General features: G+C 36.3%; 1 protein-coding gene across 5 annotated transcripts in view; it reads right to left on the bottom strand.

Annotated features, from left to right (window-relative positions):
• The window catches only part of PDE4D (phosphodiesterase 4D), a 1,241,089-nt gene that overhangs the window by 866,048 nt on the left and 352,489 nt on the right, over nucleotides 1-22,552 (bottom strand). Inside the window, exon 1 of one of the 5 annotated variants that reach the window (XM_079144020.1) lies at nucleotides 11,139-15,758. The exons of the other annotated variants lie outside the window; for them this stretch is intronic. Within the exon in view, the coding sequence (XP_079000146.1) occupies nucleotides 11,139-11,593 (455 nt within the window). The 5' untranslated portion in view covers nucleotides 11,594-15,758. Of the gene's footprint in view, nucleotides 1-11,138; nucleotides 15,759-22,552 lie in introns of those variants that run through there. 5 annotated transcript variants of the gene reach the window in all.

Below are 22,552 nucleotides of genomic sequence, written 5' to 3'. Positions count from 1 at the left end.
ATGAGATGTCATCATTATTTTTGAGCCCATTGAAAATTGAATAGCAGAGCAAATAGTAATGCAGTTGAATATAAGATTCAAAAAGCTATGGCTGCCATTGAAAATAAATAGAGAATTTTCCCTAAGTAGATTTTTTTTCTGAACTATTACAATAATGTTATCACCAAGTATTTATATAACCTTCTATTAATGAATTTTCATTACATTCTTTTGCGACATTGGTCTATTGCATGTCAATAGAAATTATGACTTGCCTTAACAGTTTCAATGTCTTACTGCACCAGAAATAAAAATAATACATAAAGCAAAAGGGAAACACTGATGAAATTATAAGTGGCATTTTACTAGAATAATGGTGCATACTCTTCCTTTTTCCTACAATTATGAAGTTTCTTAGACCATTTGAATTGGTTATGTTGTTCTCAGGCAAGAAATTTATTCTTACAAGACTCTGAGGGTATGAGTAGTTAAGGACACTTAATATTTGTTTAAATTAGATTAATAGAGATAAAGAATTTGAGGCAAATACTTATAATTCATTAATAAAATTAATGTAAGATATAAAACAACACTAAATAACCATAAAAACAAATCACAAAATAATATTAAAATTAGCATCTGTTGCCTTTATTCTTTTATTTGCCATTCCCTGTAACTCTTCTATAGCATCATAATTCTGACAGTGCATAATTCTACCTCTTAAATCCTGCCTTTCAGACTTCTTCCAGCAGGGATACTTGCCCCTGCTGACTCAGGTGTCTTTCACATCAAATAAATTGCACGGTAATTTCTTAACTCTTTAATCAAATAAAGCACAGGGGGAAGATTGCCTGAAACAATTTGGAATTTGTTTCTGTCCTTTATAAACAGATTCCTAACTTTATAAAATTGGCAACATGATCAACTCTAGGTTTCATTTATTTATTTAATTATTATTTAGTGCAACCAATGTACAAGTACTGTGTTTAAACATGAACAAAACTGAAAGGATCTTTAATTTCACAGGGGCTTCTAGTTGGGTGGAAGATATTGGTATTAATAAAATAATTATACAGTTAAACATGTAATTAAAATATAATAAATACTATGAAGGAGAACTGTACAGTATTATGACAGGTTTGAAAGATCTCAGACTTCATAGAAAAAGTGATATTTGTATTCAGGTGTGAACTATGAATAGGTGTTATCAAAGTTAAGGGGTGCAGAATTCAGAATATTCTAGGCAAAGGAAACAATACCTACGGAGGACCTAGGCGGGTAGACAAGCCATTGGACACAAAAAGTAGCATAGCCCTCTAAAACCATAGGTATTTTCTTTTCCTCACAAACTGTGAATCTATTGATATATTGGCAATTTTGGCTAATGTGTATGGCATATTCTCAGTTGTTAGTGTAAGTATGGGTTTTTAAAACTTATATTCTACCCAAGTGTCATTATTATAGTCTTCATCACTTTTCAAAAATATGATAAGAACATCACAAGGCATTTCTCAGTGTATGATGATCATTCTTCAGTATCAGTAGTAGAGAGTCCCATCATGAGGAGCTATGTGACTTCAGTACAATAGAAACCTCTGAAAACTGATCATTAGACAACAACCTGGTCCTCAGTACAAACAAAAGAATGATTCCAAGTGATGGTAAAACAAGTATTTATATAGAGGATCCCAGACTTTTATTTCACATTTTAAGAATTTAAAATTGCTTCCAATTGAGCTGGAATCATATCTGCCTGCTAGGTAAATAACAAGAAAATGAATATAGTATTACTATCATGAGCTTGGAGAAATCTCAGTAGACAAACAGCATGCTTCTCTAACTACATTCAGAGAGAAGAGTTATGAGTAAATAACTCTAAAAGAACAATCTCAGTTTTGATAAATAACCTCTAACATTAAATTGATCTCTATTTTAGCAGGTCAGTCTATGTACTTTTCAGGGTTACATGTTATAACTAGCTTATCCGGGATCATTAAACTGGAAGTGAATTAAATGTTATTAGGAATATCTAGAGAATTGGGCAATGATGTCAGAAAATCAGAGACCTGAATACCAAGGCTGACTTCTGTTGTTCCTTTGGTTCTGTTTCCTCTCACAAATCAAGGGGATTTGCTTAGCCTAATGTCCCAGAATTCTGAGCCAAACCTGAGAGTTGGCTGTAGTTAACAGGAAAAAATTAGGTCAAAAAGCACTGCTTGAGAAATAAACTAAAATAAAAACTTAGCTAGTAATCCTAAGGACCAGAGAATCAATAAGGTATCCATATCAAATACAGGTAACCAAATGAAAAGAGGAGGCTGAATGTTGGCTGTAGGAGATAGTGTCTAGAGGAGATTCCCCAGCTGGGGAATACAGCTCCTTTTAACAAAGCACACACAGCATTTAGCACTGGAGGAAAAGCACTGTTAAGAGCTACTGTGGGGCTGAGGCCGTAGCTCAGTGGAAGAGCCGATTGCCTCACACATGTGAGGCATCTGGGTTCGATCCTCAGCACTACATGAAAATAAGTGAATAAACAAAGATGTTGTGCCCATCTACAACCAAAAAAAAAAATACTTCAAAGAAAGATGCTACTGGGGCTTCAATGCTGGTATACTTGCAATGAATGACACTTCCACAGACCTTCAATATGCAGTTTTATAAGAAACAGCCCTAGTTATAACAAACATTCACATTCATTTCATACTTAATAAAGTGTGGGAAAGTTGTTGAAGTTTGCACACCATATCACATACAATCTTTTTCTTACAAGACTCCAAGAGGAAGTATGTGTTTTAATTCTCCAAAGTCATAGCAATGTATTTCCTGAGCAACTCATTTTTTGACTTCCTGACACACAAGTCTTGAACTGAAAGTGTTTCCTTCCTTGCATTAGCTGATAGGAAACTCAGAATCAAATCTTTGAATTATTTCTAGCAACTACTCAGAAATCAATGGAATACATTTTTGGTTTTACATTTTATACTATTTTCCTACTGCTATTTCTCCTTTCTGACATTCTAATTTTTTAACCTTGTATTGAAGTGTTGTATAACACAATTCATGTTTTTGTTTAGAGCGAGGAGAAAAAATGGGGTGCACATAAAATTTATATTAACATACATAAATTGGAAATATTTTTACAGAGGAGGAAATATGTGAGTTCTGTTTATTATGAAAGCAACGTATGCTCATTTTAAAGGAAATCAAATAAGAGAAAAGAACATGAAGTAGAAAAATCAGAGACTTCTCAACTATCCTCTCTTCACGTACCTATAACAACTTAGTGACTAAATTCCAGCAGGGGAAAAACACAGAGACATAATCTCATATGTGTAAATATAAACGTACATGAATGTTCAGTGATCTATTCTCTACATTGCTTTTTTCACATAGCAACTGAAAGAATTTGTAATTACATTGGAATACATATAGATCTTCCTCATTTTTTATCTAGTAGTCATTTGTTGCAGAAATTACATCCCTTATCAGTTCTCTATCAAAAATATTTGAGGGGTTTCTAGATGCTTGCTATTTATGCAGTATTACACTAGAAAACTCTTTGCTTACTTATCCGATTTTATTCTTAGGCTAAGTTTCTAGCATAGAATTACTTGGTCAGAAGCATATACATTTAAAATGCTGATACATATTATTTAACTACCCACTGTTTTCCTACTTTGTACTTTTCACTAAAGATATAAGGGGCTTCTTCATAACTTCTCCAATCCTTTTGGATTATTAATCTCTTTCACCTTTTTTCAAAGTTATCATTGAAAAACAATAAATAACACTGATATTTTAATTTGTATGCCATTGTTCACCAGGAGGAAAACCTTGCAAATGTAATTTATCATTAATCTTTCTTCCTTCTTAAGTTCACTGTTCATGTACTTTGTCTATTTTCTTTTTTTATTGATTAAGTATTCTTTATTACAGGATGAAGTAAGAATGTTTTCTATTTCAATAAACTGATGAACACACATACTAAATAATTTATACTGCGCTCACTGAGTTGGAAAGCTGCCCTTACTAATCCCCAATTTTCATATATGCCTGAGTCTCATTCTTGACTCTTCTTTCAACTTCATTGATCTATTAGTTGGTTCCTAAATTAATACCACAGTGTTTGAAATAATAGCAAATATGATGTGTTCTGATATAAAAGAAAAATGTCTATTTTTTTCAAAATGTTCTTCTTATACAGGTTTTATTCAAATTTCAAATAATTCCCCCAAATCTTATTAGGGATATGTCATTTTAAAATAACCCTGTAATCTTATCTGTCCAAAGTATTGTACATTTTTAAAATCCCTCTTCAAAATGCTTATTTTCAGCCGACCCAGTGAGAACATTGTCCCATTCATATATGATGTTCTCACAAATGTTCTCTTAGTCAATTAGCTAATAGTTAACTTTAGACACAGTGTCTTAAACCTTGTGAAAATAAGACTTGTTGAGAATCTGGTTAACATTCTCCCAAAAATATGACATATCCTCAAATGCAATGTATTCCCTGGCTCCCAAGTACCCAGAGTTAAGGATTTACTTGAAAAGATATCTCTCTAAATTAAAAGGATGGCTTTATTCCATCAGAGTTCTTTCCATTCTGATGTCATTTTCTCACAGGCTGGATCATAACTGTTATACATCTTCATAATCATGACAATTCCCCTTTCCTCAAAACTTTAACTGAAATTATTGGCTGCTTCTCATCAAATACCAATAGACACCAAGAGATATTCAGTACAACTATTTCACCAGGCTAGGAGTTTTAAGGTTCAAGCCATGGTTCTGTATTTAAATATGGATGTATGTCTAATTTTCTGAGGGACAATATTTCCTTTCATAACCTATGAAAAGAGCAAAATATCACCAGTTTTGTGTGTTTCTTAGAGATTCATAAGGAAATCAAATATATCCTGTCTGAGAGAGCACAAACTAAAAAGACAAGATTTCATCATTACTTCTACATTTAAAAGCTTATCATTTATTGAGGTGCTATTATAAACCACACTTCGTACAAAGTCCTAATGTACCTGATGAAGGAAACAGATATAAGCAATATTTAAATTGTCATTAGTCACTGCTAGAGTACAGATAATGACAAAATGCTATTGAACAGCCCAGTAAAGAAAATTACTCCCTCTTCTTGTAGGCATATCCATAAGAGTAGTAACATGAACTAAGGTCATAAAGTTATTATTGTGTTTTCCAAACAGGTAGGGAGAGGGCATAGGAAAAAGAATCTCTAAAGAAGTAGTAGTTTCGAGAAAAAGAGGAGTATGTAAGGTATGGAGAGCTCAGCATATGGCAAACCTGGGTTTGGTCATTTCATGGGGTTGTAGAAAGTGAGGAAGAGCAAGATTTTCTGTGAGAAAGACATACTGATCAACATTCTGGAGTCAGACTAAGAAATTTGGATTTTATCTTGCAGGCAGAAATAAATTATCATAGGATTCAATGCAAGGAAACGATGAGATTGGTGGACTGGAGTGTAAAATAAATTGGAGTGAGGAGAGATTGGGTCTGGAGACCACTTAGAAGCTACTGCAGTAGTGCTTGAGTAGACAGTAAGCGCTTGAACCATGGTGGTGGCAATGATAAAATATGATGTTTTGGAGGTAGATTCAAACAATTTGGTGGTCTCTGAAATCCAGAGTTAAGGGAGGAAAAGAGACTGAAGATATCACTGACCTGAGACAATAGGAGACCACTCATTGAGATAGATCAGTAACTACAAATGCTTATTTAGATGACAAATCAAACCTCAGTTCTCAATTTCAAATGTGGTCTAGTGAAGTTCATGCCAACATCGGTATGTGTGTATATGGAATCAAACCAATTTAGCTAATACATTTTTAAAAGATTAGGTAAAATGCCCTCTTCACTGGTGAAAATTAAGTTTCCTATTTTTAAATGTAGAAAAATGTTCCTCAGGGTAAAAATAACCACAACATCTTTTGAAATATAATACAGTGCTATTTGGTATAAATTCCTTAGCAACATTACAGTTATGAGCTAGGACAGGCAGCATTCAAGTTATAGACTCACATACTGCATATTTTTAAACATGTAGATGGATAATAAGCTGTGAGAGGGACATGAATTTACCAATGTTAGGCTTGAGATATTTGAATAATTTGCAAAAGTCATTAACAGATTTTAATCATTTTAGACTTACCTATATGGTGCTTCAAACCTTTCCAAGATACTCCTCCAAACCCACATTAGTTAAGAGATAGAAATTAGTGACAATACATCACCCAGTATGTGTGTGTGTGTGTGTGTGTGTGTGTGTGTGTGTGTGTACACATGTATGCATGTGCATGATGTGAAAATGTATCCATACTGGGAAGTGAAAGAATGTTTTATTTTCTGAAGTCATTTTTCTCTCACCAATATCTGAAGTTTCCATCCATTTACAAATGTTTTCCAAAACTAATTTCTGAATTTTTGATTTTAGAGAATAGCCAAGTCAATGGGAAATTTTATTATTAAATGTGGCCACAATGTCCAACATATAAATTAATTATCAAGAGATATAGAAGATATAAAGTATATTTCTGGTCTGTCAATAAATAAGTTGTGTTGAACCCCTCAGGACACGTTTCCTCAAGTGTAGAAGACATGTCATGGTGGTCTAGGTTGGTTTAATGAAATCTCTTCCCTTAGGCAGTCCATAGACTTAGAGACATGTGTCTTGTGGACACTGTCACTTATCTATGTCCCTGTTACATACATGGACAAGTGACCAAGTTGGACCAATTAGAATAAGTGCTTATGCATATTCCATCATTGGGGGACATATTCCTGTCCCTCTTTGCTTTTTCTCTCCTCCTTCCGACCCTATGATACATAGAGGTACACTATTTCAGAACCAAAATGTAAGAAGGTAATAGATCCATGATGCTTTTCCGATGCATCAAAGTCTCAGAACACAGTAACCAATAAAGTACTAAATCAAACTACCAAGGAGGCATATAAAGAAAAACCCGTTCAAACGAGCCTTTAAAAAACTGTCTTAACACTGCTTTGTCAATATGTAGGAAATGTGAAAAATATTACTTTTACCTTACATTTTTGCTACTTAAATATCTTTTATGTCTTATCTTAAAATTTAAAGACGTCAATCTTATATTAGTTACCCAGTACAAGAAAGAAAGAAACAAACAAAAGACACTGCTTCCTAAAATCCAAAGTTTTAGATTCACTGACACAGGTGGGATGGATGACCAACTTTTCAGCTAATTATCATGGTAATGTGAAACACAGATTTTAACATTTGCATCATAAATGTAGAGGATAATTACATATTTTAATGAAGAACAACCTACACTGAAAGACTTTGATAGCACCAATTAAAAACAATGGAGAATGTCTTATAACCCAAAGTAGAAAAGTAAACAACTTGATTTCTTCAGTACTGAAATATTACAGTATAGTCTTCTCTTTAGTTTACTATGTCAATGTAATTTTAAAAGTTAATGTCACATAAATATTCAGTGTGATTATAATTTTCAGCTATTTTACTTTGAAAATGCCTAAAATCAAATGTCACTTTCTTGATATTTACATCTCTGTCATCTAGAATGTTTTTATAGAATCAAGAAATCACCTGTGCTATTGAATTTTCAACCTGAATTATGAAAACATAGAACTCCTGTGAATTTTGAAAAATACATTACTGATACAGAAGATAGATATTTTGCCACATAGAGGGAAGTCAAAGAAATAATTAAATCATTTATCAGTTCTGTTAAACAGGTTTTACATTTCAAGAGACTATTGGTCGAAATGATAAACATGATATATACATTTGTAATGGGTGTTTTAAGTGTTTTCTTATTTCATTTAGTTCTAGTAACATAGAGATTCACTTCTCTGGAAACTCTATTCTTTCAAATTCCTTTTGTGTTGAGATTAATAAATGAATTCACCATGCTAGACAACTACACCTTAGTACAAAATTTATTTAATACATCTACATTTTTCATGGAATCAAAGTAACTGACCACAAAATGTCTCGGGACTGTCTCCTTCCTATTTATTTTGATTTTTTTTCATTAAACTAAGATGACTCTTTCACATTGCTTCACAAACTGTAACCAATCTCAAAATTTCAGTCAAGATAATATCTAGAAATGCTATTGTACATACTAGAAATAGCTTTTTAAAAGACATATATTTCTTGATGATCCATAAGGAATCATTCACCCATCCATCCATGAGGCTTTTGCAGACATTAACTTGACAGACAATTTAAACCCCCATTTAGATGGTGTTGTGTACGCATGCATGGGCACACACACACACTCTCTCATACCTTTTCTTGTACCCTTTAGATCTTTTAGAAGATCACTGAAAACAACCTGAAGTGTTTTGATTAGCTTTAATTTCTCTGAACCCTTCCTCATATTTATTATTCTGTCCATTTTACAAAGTCAACAAATATGCTGGTTTGCTTCTATTGACATATTTGAAACCCTGGACAGGATTTTCTGATGTTGAAAAATAAAAGTTAAAATTTCTCATTGCTTCCAGAAGCTTGTATGCTGATTTTAAAAAAAATGGATTAAAATCACATCTCATTCTTGGTTCATTTGGTCTCTATATCCAGCAGAATCAATTGATACAAATTTCATATTCAGTTTCATGTAGTCTTGATAATGTCAACATGTATCCAGTTAGGTTTATTTTAGGAGGATCTTTGTGAAATCAGGAGAACTGGGTTTGTCTTTGCACTGGCATTCCCAGTTGGTGATACCGAACAAATTATTTACATCTAGGGCTCAGTGTTCTTGTCTATAAAATGGAGATAATACCATCTCAACTTAGTGTCATTATAGGATTCAACTAAGGTAATATATGTGAAATTTTTTTGATAACTTCAAAGCATGGTTACTGTTATCTTTACAGGGTAAAACTAATATCCATACACTCCTTGGAAATGTTTATCTATAAAAGCAACTCTATAAGGAAAGCATGACATGCAATGAGAGAACGTAGGAAATAAATGAGCAATGTAAAGAATTCGAAGGATCTACATTCCAAGGATCCTTGAATAAAGAATTCAAGGATCTAGATATAAGCAGCATGACAGTAATACATCAGGTGAGCCACAGCAGAAGCTACGTGTTAATATTGTATGTCTTAGTTTTTCTTTGAACCATTCAACTAAGGAATTTCAAATAGAACAATTAATCAGTGTAGAGAGGATTACAAAAAATAAATTTAAATAAATGTTGCAATTCTGCTTGTCCTTTTAGCTTATTTTTCTCTTCCACCCTCCTAAACATATTCTATTTGAAAATGAAGTCAATAAGGGACTCCAAAAATCAGCCAATCCATGGATTAAACTAGAACTCTTGTTTTTAATGTTTATTAAGGGCTCATCATCCCATAAAAGATTTTCTATTAATAGGTCAAATACAGTGTCATGCTTGCCTTTATTCTACCATTGGGGACCCACAAAGTACAACATTCAACCACAGGGAAGAATGACCCCCTCTTGAAACAAAGAGTAAACCTATGTGGGTTTTAGCAATCTGTATTGTAAAAATGAAACTTGCACATTGACTTATAACTATCTGCAATTCACACCAATCATCAAACTTTAATTGATCTGAATTGAGATTACTAACAACAATTCTTAAGTTTTGCAGCCAACAGGCACAATAACATCAACAAGGTACCTAAGGCAAAGGGCTAAGAGTATGTGTGCAAGCTGAAAGGATATATATACATCAAGGTTGGTATATTCTGTTTGGCTAAATTCCCCCGTGCCTAATGTATATGACACACAAAAAGGACTTGCTCACACACACACACACACACACACACACACACTCCATCAGATAAACCCACATTAGAACACTATTATGATTTTCTGATAAACCCCACCTACTGTCAATCAGAGTTGGACAAACAATTCCAGTCCCAGGTTTTCCTGTTTCCACATGGAACTCTGATTTACAATTACCCACCATCAAGACATGGGGATAAGAAATGTAGGGCTTCAATTCCTGTCCAAGGCTAAGGTTAGATAATGACAGCTCCACTTTGCCACTTTGTCATTAGGCATGCCAAGGATCAGCGCACCCCCTCTGTCTGTCTGTCTGTCTGTCTCTCTCTCTGGTGGGTGGTGTGAGGAGATTCGTGGTACCAGGAAAGGGACCAATGCAGCCTCAACGTTCATCTCCATGTCTGAAATAAGAATCTGGAGCTGACTCCCAGAAAAGCTGTAATTGGTCCTTTACAGTACTCATTTCCTTGGAAAAGCAGCAGTCGGCATCTATTAAAACTCCCAGCTGACTTGCGGCTTCCCTGCCCTGTCTTCCGGAGCACTTTACATTAAGAGGAAATCACTATAATCAAATCTCTACGTCTTTGCTGCTAAAACGAGGTGCTTTCTTCCTCGAATTTTGCAGGGACCACTGATATACACTCTGGATACAGACACACACACACCGACGCAGTGTAAACTCCCACAGCGTCCTGGCTCCCTCCTTCCAACACTCCCTCCTTCCCTCTCCTAAGGATTGCTGAACATTTTGCTCCAAACTCTCCAAGTCACCCACGTGTTTGTTCTCCCCTTTTGCTGTTCAATTTACTTCCCGACTTGACAAAGAGAAACTCGAGTTCTCAGGCTTTTAGCTGCAATCCAGGGACCGAGCTGTCTTATCCACTCCCCGCGCCCTCTCCAGCCAGATCTGCACGGCTGACCCCTCCTCACTCTGGGGTGAGTGGACAGATTACTGGGTGCTTTCCGGCTCCAACCCCCGCCCCACCTTCACCCTTCCTCTCCTTCACCTTAGAGCAAACTGAATTCGCTGTTTAATCTCAATGCCAGGGTGGGACGAAAGCGTGTGGGGAGAGGGGAGGTGCGTGGCACAAATAACTGGATAACGCGCGCACACACACAGACACACAAAATCCCAATGAACAATTATGCCATACTTTCGGGGTCTATTGCACACACCTGAATCTTATCCTCTCAAGCAAGAACAGCCACGCCCCTGTTCGCCCGCCCCCAATTTCCAGAATATAATTTGACCCTGGGTGCAGCCGTGGTGGTGATAAATAAAGCAACTAGGGGGATTTGAGAAGAGGGGAGGTGACCTTTTGACTGAATGGGGGAAGGGGCGCTCTCCACTCACCGCCTGAGTCCCTGGAACGACGAGGGCCAGGACATCCTGGATTTCTTCAGGCCAGGCCGGTGGCCAGTCTCCACCGCGTAGGAGGTGCGGTCCATCGCGCGGCAGTACAGGTAGCGCTCGGTATCCGAGTAGCCGCGATGCCGGACGCGGCCGCTGGCCCCGCTCGAGGCGTAGCGGCCGCGGGCAGCCCCGGGCGGCGGCGGGGGTGGCGGTAGGGGGGGTGGCGGCGGCGGCTGCTGCGGGCACTGGGGCTGGGGCTGGGGTGAGGGCGGCGGCGGCGGGGGCAGGTGGTGGTGTGGATGCAGAAGGCGGAACTGGGGCTGCCGAAGCGGGTACTGGTGGTGCTGCTCGTGCCTCCAGAGGTGCTTGGGGGCTTTGAGTGTGGCCCCGCCGGTGCCGTCGCTGCCCTCGCCGCTGCCCGCCCGGGCCGGCACGCTGCTGCCCTCTGCCTCCATCCTGGCTCGCGGCTCCGCGCCCTGCTTCCCAGCCGGGGATCACCGCGATGGCCCGAGCGCCTCCTCGATGCTGCCGCCTCCGCTGCTTCTGGAGGCGAGCAGAGGCTTGGCTCCGCTTCCGACTTGAAGCCACCAGAGACTTGAGGCTACCGAGAGGGGGCTCTGCCAGCCGGAGCGATCACAAACGCGATAGGGCTCCCTTCACAGAAATAGTGGCAGAGACGCGCTCCTGTGCTCCCCAAGTCACCAAGACTGGGGAGCCCAGTGCGCGGTTTCGCCAAGGGTCGGTCCCTCCTTCCTCCTTTTCTTCTCTTCGGTGCTGTTGGCGCCGGCGGCGAAAGCAGGAATTGGTAGCAGCTTGAGCTGCAGAAGCAGCAGGCAGCTTTAGCCGCCTTCCTGGTCCAAGGCACCCGAACCCTGATCTCCGAGCTCCTGAAAAGTTGGACAGCTCCGACTGGCGAGCCCAAGCTCTGACTTTCTCCAAAAGCACTCCAGCCAGTCAGGAGTCAGACCTGTGCTCCTGATCCTTCCCCTCCCGGTACCCGCACCTCCCTCCCCCCACTGCTTCTCACTGCCCGGGAGGTTGCTCTTCACCTCCGCTTGCCTCAGTCCTCTTAGAGAGATGGAGTTTTCCTGGCTGGTTCTCAGACCTTCCAAAGATAAAAGATGTGACCTGACAAAGTTGTCCAGAGTAATATGGGCACGTCGCTGAAAAAATAAAATGGTATTTAGGATTAATTCAGTCTCTTTCCCTGACATAGGATAAAATATTGTATGGATCTTTCTCACAGCAGGGAGAATGCCCAATGTTTTCTCTTGAAGATCTTTCTGTGGCTAGTATCTTGGTCCTGGGGAGTCGTCTTAGCTGGAAATCAAGAGGAGCAGTCCTTAATTATAGAGTCAAGGCTGAGGTGTCTGGCCACACTGAAGGTTGGGGCACCTTTTTCATTAGAAACCTGTGGTTATCTTCAGCAGTTACTAGCTTCAGAGCGTGCCTGCCATTTGCCTTTCTGCCACTTCCAGCAGAACACAGCTCTATTACCAAAACGTTTCAAAACACGTTCTATCATTATTATTCCACAGCAATTAGAGTCATATTTGATCCTACAATCCAAATTCAACCTTTATCTTTCACTAGTTAGTCTTTTCCTGCGGTATTGAATATTTTTAAGAAATCGAGAATTTCAGAGAAACATATAAGCATATTTATCTGCACCTTTTTAATAGTACCATATTACTTAGGAATCAGATGTCATTTACTCACTGTTAAAATTGTTCTAGATTAGTCTTTGTGAAAGTCACCACAGTACCATCCATTATTTGACATATATTTAGAACTCACAGTAGTTTGTTGGCAGAGTAATCTATTCTTTGCATGCAGTCTTAACGTAATTGAATATGTATACTTTATGCGTATCAAATGATGAATACTAAAGCACACCAGACTTGGGAACTTTGTAGGTCCACTCTTCAGAGTGCTGAAAATCCAATACTCTCCACCTAGTGAATATTTGGTATACATGGCATTGGGAAAATAAATGAAAATAAATGATCACTTTGCTCATTAATAAGAACAGTACATGAAACATACAAGTGTCTGTCCTTTTGTTTAAATGGCAGCAGTTCAATTTAATATTGTGCAAAAGACCCTTACCATCTCTGTGTTATTTATTTATGATTGTAAATGTCTCTGTCCTTCAACACTTTGGTATGGGCATTCTGCTTGTACGTGGCCCATGCAAAGAAAGAAAAAACAGAGAAAGGCTGTCTAAGAGGATAAAGCCAAAATATCCCAAACACCAATTTCCCCATGTAAGGCTGAAAAAGGCACTCTCCCCTTATAGACAAAAGTATGACTACCCACAGTGGCCAAAGTATTTTCTATGCCTCAGAGTGCATTGAGTCAGCATCTTCCCAAATGTGAAAGGAAAGAAAAACTGTTTTGCAGTATAAACTTTTTTTTTTCTTTTAGTTCATTGCTTTCTTAACATTTGGAACCATTTCAAAGAAGTATAAAACTTTCTTCTTTCCTCTGAAATGCTTGCTACCTTTTCTTCACTAAAAAGATACCAAAATGAAACTGCTGGCTTTTCAAATGCTATCAGTGCAAGTAATTTATGATCTGCTTTCTAGATTAAAGTGAACAATTCAGTTCTAATTTGATTCTCACTGTTCTTTTAATTCATGTACACGTTCTTGTTTCCATATTCCCCATTTTAAACATAATATTTTAACATAATAATTTGGTTTTAGTGTATAATTACAAGTCAGGAACATTTTTAAATATAAAAATAATATGCTCCTAGCTTGAATTTTTTTTCAATTTTTCCTATAATCCCAAAAGATTATTGATAGTAAGTTTATTATTTGGAATATGAGTTTAGAATTTGCATTCTAATCCACCACTTGCTACCAATATAATCTTAACTGAATTATTTACCTGTTTAAATACAGAAGAGTTACTATTACATACCCACAGGATCTTGTAGGTTTTCATTGTGATATTATTTAGTACAATGATTTACATACCACAAATGTTTAATTAAAGATAGCAGTTTTGATGAATTCTATCATATTTGGAAGAATCCTAAATATCATAATAAGTAGTTATCAAACTTGACTACACCTAGGAGATGTACCTGTGGAGCTTTCTGAACCTCAGACCAGTGATTCCAAACTTTGATGTTACCAGAATCAACTGGAGAGCTACTTCAGGACACAGTCTCCTGAGAACAGTATAGGGCTTGATGCTATATATTTTTATCAAACTTGAAAATGACTTTGTTCACAGTAATGTTTGGAAATGGGTAACTTTCCCAAACAGTTGCTTTGACTAATGAAATCAGTATTTCTGGGGCAGAACACAGTACTTTTAAAAAACATGTCAGGTGATTTTATGTATCATTAACTACTGATCCAGCCCTATTCCCTCATTATGTGGATGCCAAAACACATGGTGCTGTTAGTTGACCTGTCCATGTGTCCCCAGTTCTTCTAGGGAAAATCAGTTTATAAGCCCAGCTCTCATGAAATATGTACTTGATCTATTATTCTAGTTGTCTCTATGTTGAAAGAAAATCTTACACTCTTAGTAGTAGAGTATTCTCTGTCTTCTATTTAAAAACTTTTTATTAATCTAGGTATTTTCTAATTGCAGTTAAAACAACAAAAATGTAAAATATTCAACAGACCCACTGTCTCTGATTATATGTCAAATTATCTATCTTTTCCAACCAATTGACCATAGACTTTAAACTTTTATAAAGCTTAAGTCTGAGAGAATCTTTGTGAATTATTATGTCGATATAGGACATCTTTCAAAGCTCTTACTACTTATACAATCAGCATATGTGTATAAAAAGTGGAAAAACAGGTAAATAAACGATCAGTGTCTTTTCCCTGAACCTAAAATGCAGTAAGTTGGTGCCATTACTATTAGATGGAGATTACATACTATCATCCTCTTCTGCCAACATATTTCAAATCTTCGCTAATGATACAATCACTCACTCAACGTGCTTCTGGGCAACTAACAAGGAAGAACGTTTCTGTCAATAATTATGGGGAGTTCTAGCAGAAATTATGTCAATTAAAAACTAGCAGATAGCAAGCACCATTTCTACCTAGAACACAGAATGAATTGGTAAGCTGTAATAACTAAGGGTTCTTTTATCTCGATGATGGAAAATTTAAATGAGGCTTTAATCTACATATACCTATGCATTTCCATTTTTTATTAAGATTCATCATCTTAAAATTAGAAAATTTTTATCATCAGATGTTGTCTTATGCAATGCCCAACTGTCATCTAGCTACAAATGTCTAAAGAATTCAGAGATCACCCAAGTCTTCAATGTTGAGTAGAAACAGGCATAGGACATTTCTTTGATATATATGAAGGGCTCTTAAAATTATAAATATCTATGCAGACATTAGATGGTATCATCAATATCACCACTATAATAAGTACTAGTATTAAAGTTTTGATCTCATTGTTTCCAACATATTAGGCCTTTTTTGGTGATTTTTTTCTCTAACATGGAATAAATACCAATATACAATTAATGTTAAACTAAGCAATGTTGCAATTGAATACATTTGTTTTCAATTAGTACACTGATGCAAATTTAACAGCATGCTAATCTCAAAACTGGCTGGTGACCCAGTATAATCAAATCAATTTACTGGTCTTGTCAATTCAAGTTAAAAGTATTGCTTATCTACTATTCAATTTCCATGTAGACTTTGGTACTTCATTCAAAAATACTATCCTTAAGGAGCTTTGTTTTTTGTATAATTTGGGGAGAGACAATAAATGAATGAATGGTACATGTTGATATGGATATGGAGTATTTACATGGAAACAGATGGAAATGCTAATTCCTAAGGCTCAGAGAGTCTTCTCAGAGTGGCATCTACGTTGAATTCCAAGAATAGGGTGAAACTGGCTATTCTTTTTTTCATGTTTATGTGTGTCACTATGTTTGTGAGTATCTTTGAGAGGGAGGACAGAGGCATGAAGGCATTCTGGGCAGAGATTGACATAGACAAAACTCAGAAAAATTATGGGGCATTGGACATTCAGAAAATGGCGAAAAATTCTGTAAACCTGTTAGGAGGACAGTTGGGTAAGTATGCAGAAGGAATAGCCTCTTATACAGTACCCCCCTTCAGGCAATGTGGTGACTTTGTGTACGTTGTCAAAAGAAATCCTCCTTAGGTGTATCAGGTTTAAGGTTCAGTAAGATGTAAGGGGAATAAGGGAAAAAAAATAGTGTGTTGCTTCTGAGACAATGAAGCAAATCAAGTGAACTGTAAGGCACAGATGAAAGGAATTCCCTAAACTAGGTAAAAGCCCATGTTTCCTTTGCAACAGGAGAGAAAGGGGAAAGGATAAAAGTCAAGTTTATTGCATTTATTGAATATTTAATTTGGCATTGTTCCAGACTCTGTTCGTACACTATTTTCCTTAACCTTGCAACAATATACTTTTTTCTTTGCATTTTACCATTTTGAAAATCAGAGTGAGTCTTCCAACAGGTACTAAAAGAACTCTGCTAGCCATTTGTGGATACTGAGTACAGCCAGTGTGACATCTGTGAGACACCTGATTGTCTCAACATTAATTAATTCATTCAACCAATATTTATCGAACACTTAATATGTGCCAAACACTAAGTTCTGGCTATACAGAAATCAATAAAGTAGAGAAAATTCCCAGTTCTCTTGTTTTAAGTGAAAGAGATAAACACTCAAATGCATATTTAAATATGTCATATGAGGCTAAGTTCTATGAAGCAAACTGAAGCAAATTAAGAAGTTCAAGCCTGATGTTTGGCTATGCTATTTTGTACAGATCAGCTAAGGAAGACTTTCCTGACAGTATAACATTTGAACAGAAACCAGAAAGAATGGAGTGAGCCAGTTTTCTAAGATATGGGAAAATCCAGAATAAAGACACCGAGGAATAGAAAAGCAACTGGTAGTCTTGGGCGAAGTGAAGCAGAGGCTGTTTAGAAATGGTGACAGATCAAGGAGGTCCGCTTGGCCATGATATAGATGTTGGGTTTGTTGCTTGTATTCATATAGCTATTCATTGTTGAATTTTAAACTTAAATTTAGACTCATAATAGTCACTTAAAATGTCTTTAAAAGATTTCATTATAATACCTCCTTGAAGAGAGAACTTACTCGGTATGTAGAGGGAGAAAGAAAATGTCTGGGAGACAAATATTTCCTCTGAAGAAAATATTTTTTATTGGAGAAAGATCACACTTCCTTATCTTATTGTAGATGATATGATCAAGTATTTGAGGTTATGTTGTCTTATCATTGAAATGACTACAAAAGCATGGCCAATTATACAGCTGCGATATACATGAGTAGATATTTCAGATGTCATAGAACTTTCTAAGTGATTTGCGAGCCTGAAGAATGGTTATTCAGGTGCTAAGTGTCCATCTGTCAAAGGCTTCTAGTTGACTTTTAAGATAGGATGTTTAAATTCTAGTGGTTGATAATTAAATTTAAAATAAACAGTATGCTTTGAAATGTCATTCTCAATCTCAAAGATGCAACAAAGATTACAAGAACAAGGTTGTAACTATGAAATTAGATCCAATTACCAAAAACCAAAAAATGGAAGGAAATTTAGATTCCAATGTGAAGAAGATTTAATCTTACACTTGGAGATGTTTAAAATTAACATGGTAGGCATTGATATGGCAATATGTAAGTATACTTTATTCATTTAAGAAAATGTAAATTTAAAGTAATAATTATCATTTTTAAAAGTCTCTATTAAATTCAGTTGCATGTTATAATTAACAAATTTCTTAAAATAGAAGAATTAAAGCAGTGATTCCGTTTTATGATCAAAGGAGAAAACTAAGCTCAAAGGGGCTGTTACTTTTCTAAGGTCAGACATTAGTGTCCAAGACTAGACTTGATACCTAATCAAGTTGGATCCAAAATCTGTAATCTTGCCTGAATGACAAAGGGAAAAAACTAAACATAGACCTTTGAAAGTGAAATGTCAACAGATGGGTTATTTAGTAACATCCACAGATGGGTACTTTAATATTTCAGCTAATCCTGTATAACCACCCATCCACTGATATTATTGGAGTATTATGACATTCACACAAGGGGAGATTTCTTGTTTAAAAGATGCAAAAGCACAAACAGTAAAAATCTGATAAACCAAACTATACTAACATTTAGAACTTCATCAAAAGTGAAATCAAGAAAGTGAGAAAACAAGTCAAACTGGGAGAAAATATTGCAACACATGTAATTTGAAAAGAACCATTTCAAAATAATTAAATGTTCCTATAAATCTCTAAGAAAAAAAAAAAAACAGTAGAAAAATAGGAAGAAATACATGAAAAGAAATTCCACAGGAGAGGAAAGCATAATGGTTGTTAAACATAAGAAAGAATGGATTAATCTCATTAGTAATTAGAGATGGGAGCAAAGACCATACCAAGAAAGCATTTTATGACCAGTATGTCAGCAAAAGAGCCTGATGACACCATGCTTGGAAAAGATATAGATCAAGGGAAGCCCACATTGCAGGTAGAAAATGATTTGCTGCTATCTGATCAAGTTTAACATTCACACAGTTGATTCACAATTCTACTCTTGGGTACGTAGCATAGAAAATATCTTAACATGCAAACACACAGATGCAGACATGTCAGGCACAGACAAATGTTAATAAAAATTATTAATGTGAATACTATATCATGCAGCCATGAACGACTACACAAAGCAATCTGAATCTTAGAAACACTCTGTGTACAATGCAATGACAGAAGATGACCAGTGGTGTATCATTCTTATAAAGCTCAAAAATAGGAAAAAGTAAGAAAACAAATGAAACAACCCCAAAGAAGAAAAAACAATGCATTTAGGTGCAGTGCTTCTCAAACTAATGTGCATAAAAATAAACTCGGGTTCCTGTTAAAACGTGGAACCAACCTAGATGCGTTTCAAAAGATGAATGGATCAAGAAACTGGTATGTATACACAATGAAATATTATTCAGACATGAAGAATAAAATTATGGCATTTGCAGATAAATGGATAGAATTGGAGAATATCATGCTAAGTGAAATAAGCCAATTCCAAAAAAACAAAGACCAAATGATTTCTCTGATAGGTGGATGATGATACATAACAGGGGTGCAGGAGGCAAGAATGGAGGAAGGATGGATTGTATAGAGGAAAATGAGGGGTGGGGAGGGGTGCGGGGGAGGAAAGAGTAGAATGAGACAAACATCATTACCCTATGTACCTGTATGATTATGCAAATGGTGTGACTCTACTTTGTGTACAACCAGAGAAATGAAAGTTGTACACCCTTTGTGTACAATGAATCAAAAGTAAAAAACAAATTAAAAAATTTATGCAATTTAAAAAATGCAGATTCTGTTTTGGTAGTTCTGGGGAAGGACTAACTCGGTATCTAAGGAGTCCCTTGATGATGTCAATGCTACAGGTCTGGGAAACATACTTAAGTGACAAAGATATACACATATGTGGTTTTTAAAATACTGTTTAAGAATTGGAAGGTTATAATTCACAAAATTTCAGATGTTGGTTACCTGGTGAATGGAGAAGGAAAATATGGTACATGAGAAAAGGTAGGAGTTCATAGGTAGAGACAATGCATGATGGCATTTCAGCTCAAAAATTGTATGATGTGTAATTACATCTGTTACAGATATTTGCAAATATTAGGTATTGATTAGAAGAAACAACAAAGGTTATTAAAACCCCACAGGGCAAAGAACCACATCATCACCAACAGAACAGATAAAACTGAGGGAGATAGGAAGAAGCAGCACACAAAATGGAACTGAATGTTCCATCATTAGAAGTGAAAGTTTCAGGCCATTGTAAGCACTCCATGTTTGTAATTCCAGGTTAAACTACTGGGCAAAGTTTTCAAACTGTAGCATAAAATAATGAGGCGAATCCAAACAGAACTGAGGCTTAAAAATAAGTACCAAACCTTTTTAAAATAGAGTTCATCTTCCTCTCAAAGTTTAGTTTTTAAAGTAACACTGATTTAAGATAAAAATCTTTATGAAAAATGAGTAGCTCTCAAACATAAGGTGTACCTGTTCCAGTCACTGACTGATTCCCCCTCCTAGTACACCTATGTCCCTACCTATCTACCCCCCCATCTCCTCTGGTTCTCCAGAAAGTATCTTTATTAGGGTCAGAAAGTGGTTTCATTTCTCAAATGTCTCCCATTAAAATGTAATATTCCTTATCTAACATTTTAGCTATTAGAGAACACCACAGCAGGGATTTCTAACGACTAGCAAGGACTCAGGATAGTTGCCTAAGGATCAGGAAATGGGGTTGGCAGAGAAGAGATGAGAATTACGTTAATGATAGAAGATGGATAGTGACAGAGAGATTTTTCTAGTTTCTCAATATCACTTCAAGTTCTCTGAATATTTTCCATATCTGTAAATGAAGCACTCCCCTAATGTCTGGGGCAAGGTCAAAAATGGTACTTAAAATCTAAAGATAACTAATGTTTCTTGAGTTTTTTTTTTATGAGACAGACATTGTTCTAACTGCTTTTCAAGAATTAATATATTACTGTCTTCATTGCACAAATAAAGACACTGAGGCACCAAGAACATAGTATCTTGTCAGAGAGAACACAGCATAGGAAATCCAGGTTTGCAGTTCAGATGGCCAGTTATAGAGGTCACACCCCATGCTCCCTGCCTGACTCCATAGCCCCAGTACCTGGTCCTCTATCTCTGTACATTGTCAATTTCCTTGGGAGTGAAATGAAGTGTTCTATTTAAGAGGATGGGTATTAGAATCAGACTGAACTCATTTGAATTTCCAAAAGTTGTGTGACTTGGGGCAAGTTTTATAACTTTGCTGAGTCTTAGATTCCCCCATCTGTAAAATAGTTTAGTGACAAATTTTACATAATAGGATTTTGTTGGGATTAAATAAAGCAATCAATTTCATGCACTCGATAAGAATTTGCTGCTGTTGTTATTACTAAGTAAGATTACCAGTGTAAACCCAGGTCTGTCTTTACTTCAGACTTTGTGCAAAATACCATGCATGTTTATGTACACACACACACACACACACACAGAGAGAGAGAGAGCTATTTTCTATCTTTCTCCCTGAATCAGATGGCTGTTAAGAATGGACTGTTGAACTCCTGGTGCCCAAGGTAGAAACTTTAAATAGGAGAAAGAGAGATTCCTTTTCACTTTGTAGAAACAATGTCATTCTAGCATTAGCCATCCAAATTTAAATTCATTAGCTTCCAAGAGGTCTGAGCATATTTTTAGATAATTAACCAAGACCACTAACTTCAATTCCTAATATAGCTATAGCTGTTCTTAATTGAAAGATAAAAAAGTCTAACGTATTAAATCAAATGACTTCTTCAAGTGATAACAAATGTGTTACTTTCCACCAGTATCACGATTCTCCCTTAAGATCTGAAGTAAACAAGACTTCAAAGGGGCTCCTGGCATTCATTCTCAACAAATACATTATGCTCTAAAAGATGGAGAAGTAGGAGCATTACTGGGGCCAACTCACAAAGTGACTTGCATTGAAGCTCAGTTATTCACCTTGTTTGTGAATAGAAAAATTTAATGGAGTAGTACTTCTTTAAAAACAATGGGAAAAGGCACTGTTTATTTCAGCGGGAATGTGAAATTTCCATGTAATTATTGAGCATAATAGAAGAAAATAAGAACTTTAGAAGAGAAAAAATATAGAATTTACAATTCAAGATAAACTCTTCAATGTGTCTTTCAGGTTTTTGCTTGTTTATGCAATCTTCTTACTCGCTACAATGACCCAAAATTTTTCTTTATTTAATCAATGTAGTTTTGTCATAGTATTTGGAGGAAAGAGAAGAATATTAACCATTATTCTCCTTTGTATGACATTACCATTTTAAAACAGAGGAAAGATCCATGGTCTAATATTGTGAAGGCTGAGTAATTTTTCCCCTGGCTCAGTGCATGGAAAACAGCATATTTTCTTCATGCATAAATAATAGAAATCTCATCTTTTGAACACATTAAATTGTTCAGAATGCTTTGTGGAGTGTGCCAAATGTAGATCTAGATTCATTTGCAAGTGACCTTTAAGCAGGTTCAAAGATGTGGACTTATTGACCAATTAAATACTACACATTGGACTAACTAACCCAGTTCTTCATTGATGTTGGTCAAGTAACCCATACAATGAATTTACTTAGTCAAAGTGGCAGAACCAGTAGTCTCTTTGCAGATAAAGATTTATTTTGTTTTGTATTAAAAAGTGTGTCATCCATCATATTTATTAAGAGAATAGGCTAGGAATCACTGAATTTCAGTTCCAGCTCTGAGATTACTTTCTAGACGTCTGACAGCAGGTGGGTTACATTAACCTCTCTGTCAGTTTTTCCAT

Source organism: Sciurus vulgaris (genome assembly GCF_902686455.1).
Source record: "Sciurus vulgaris genome assembly, chromosome: 6".
Classification (NCBI taxonomy): domain Eukaryota; kingdom Metazoa; phylum Chordata; class Mammalia; order Rodentia; family Sciuridae; genus Sciurus; species Sciurus vulgaris.
Note: the sequence above shows the minus strand (reverse complement) of the source record. Positions and strands in the feature narration are given on the sequence as shown.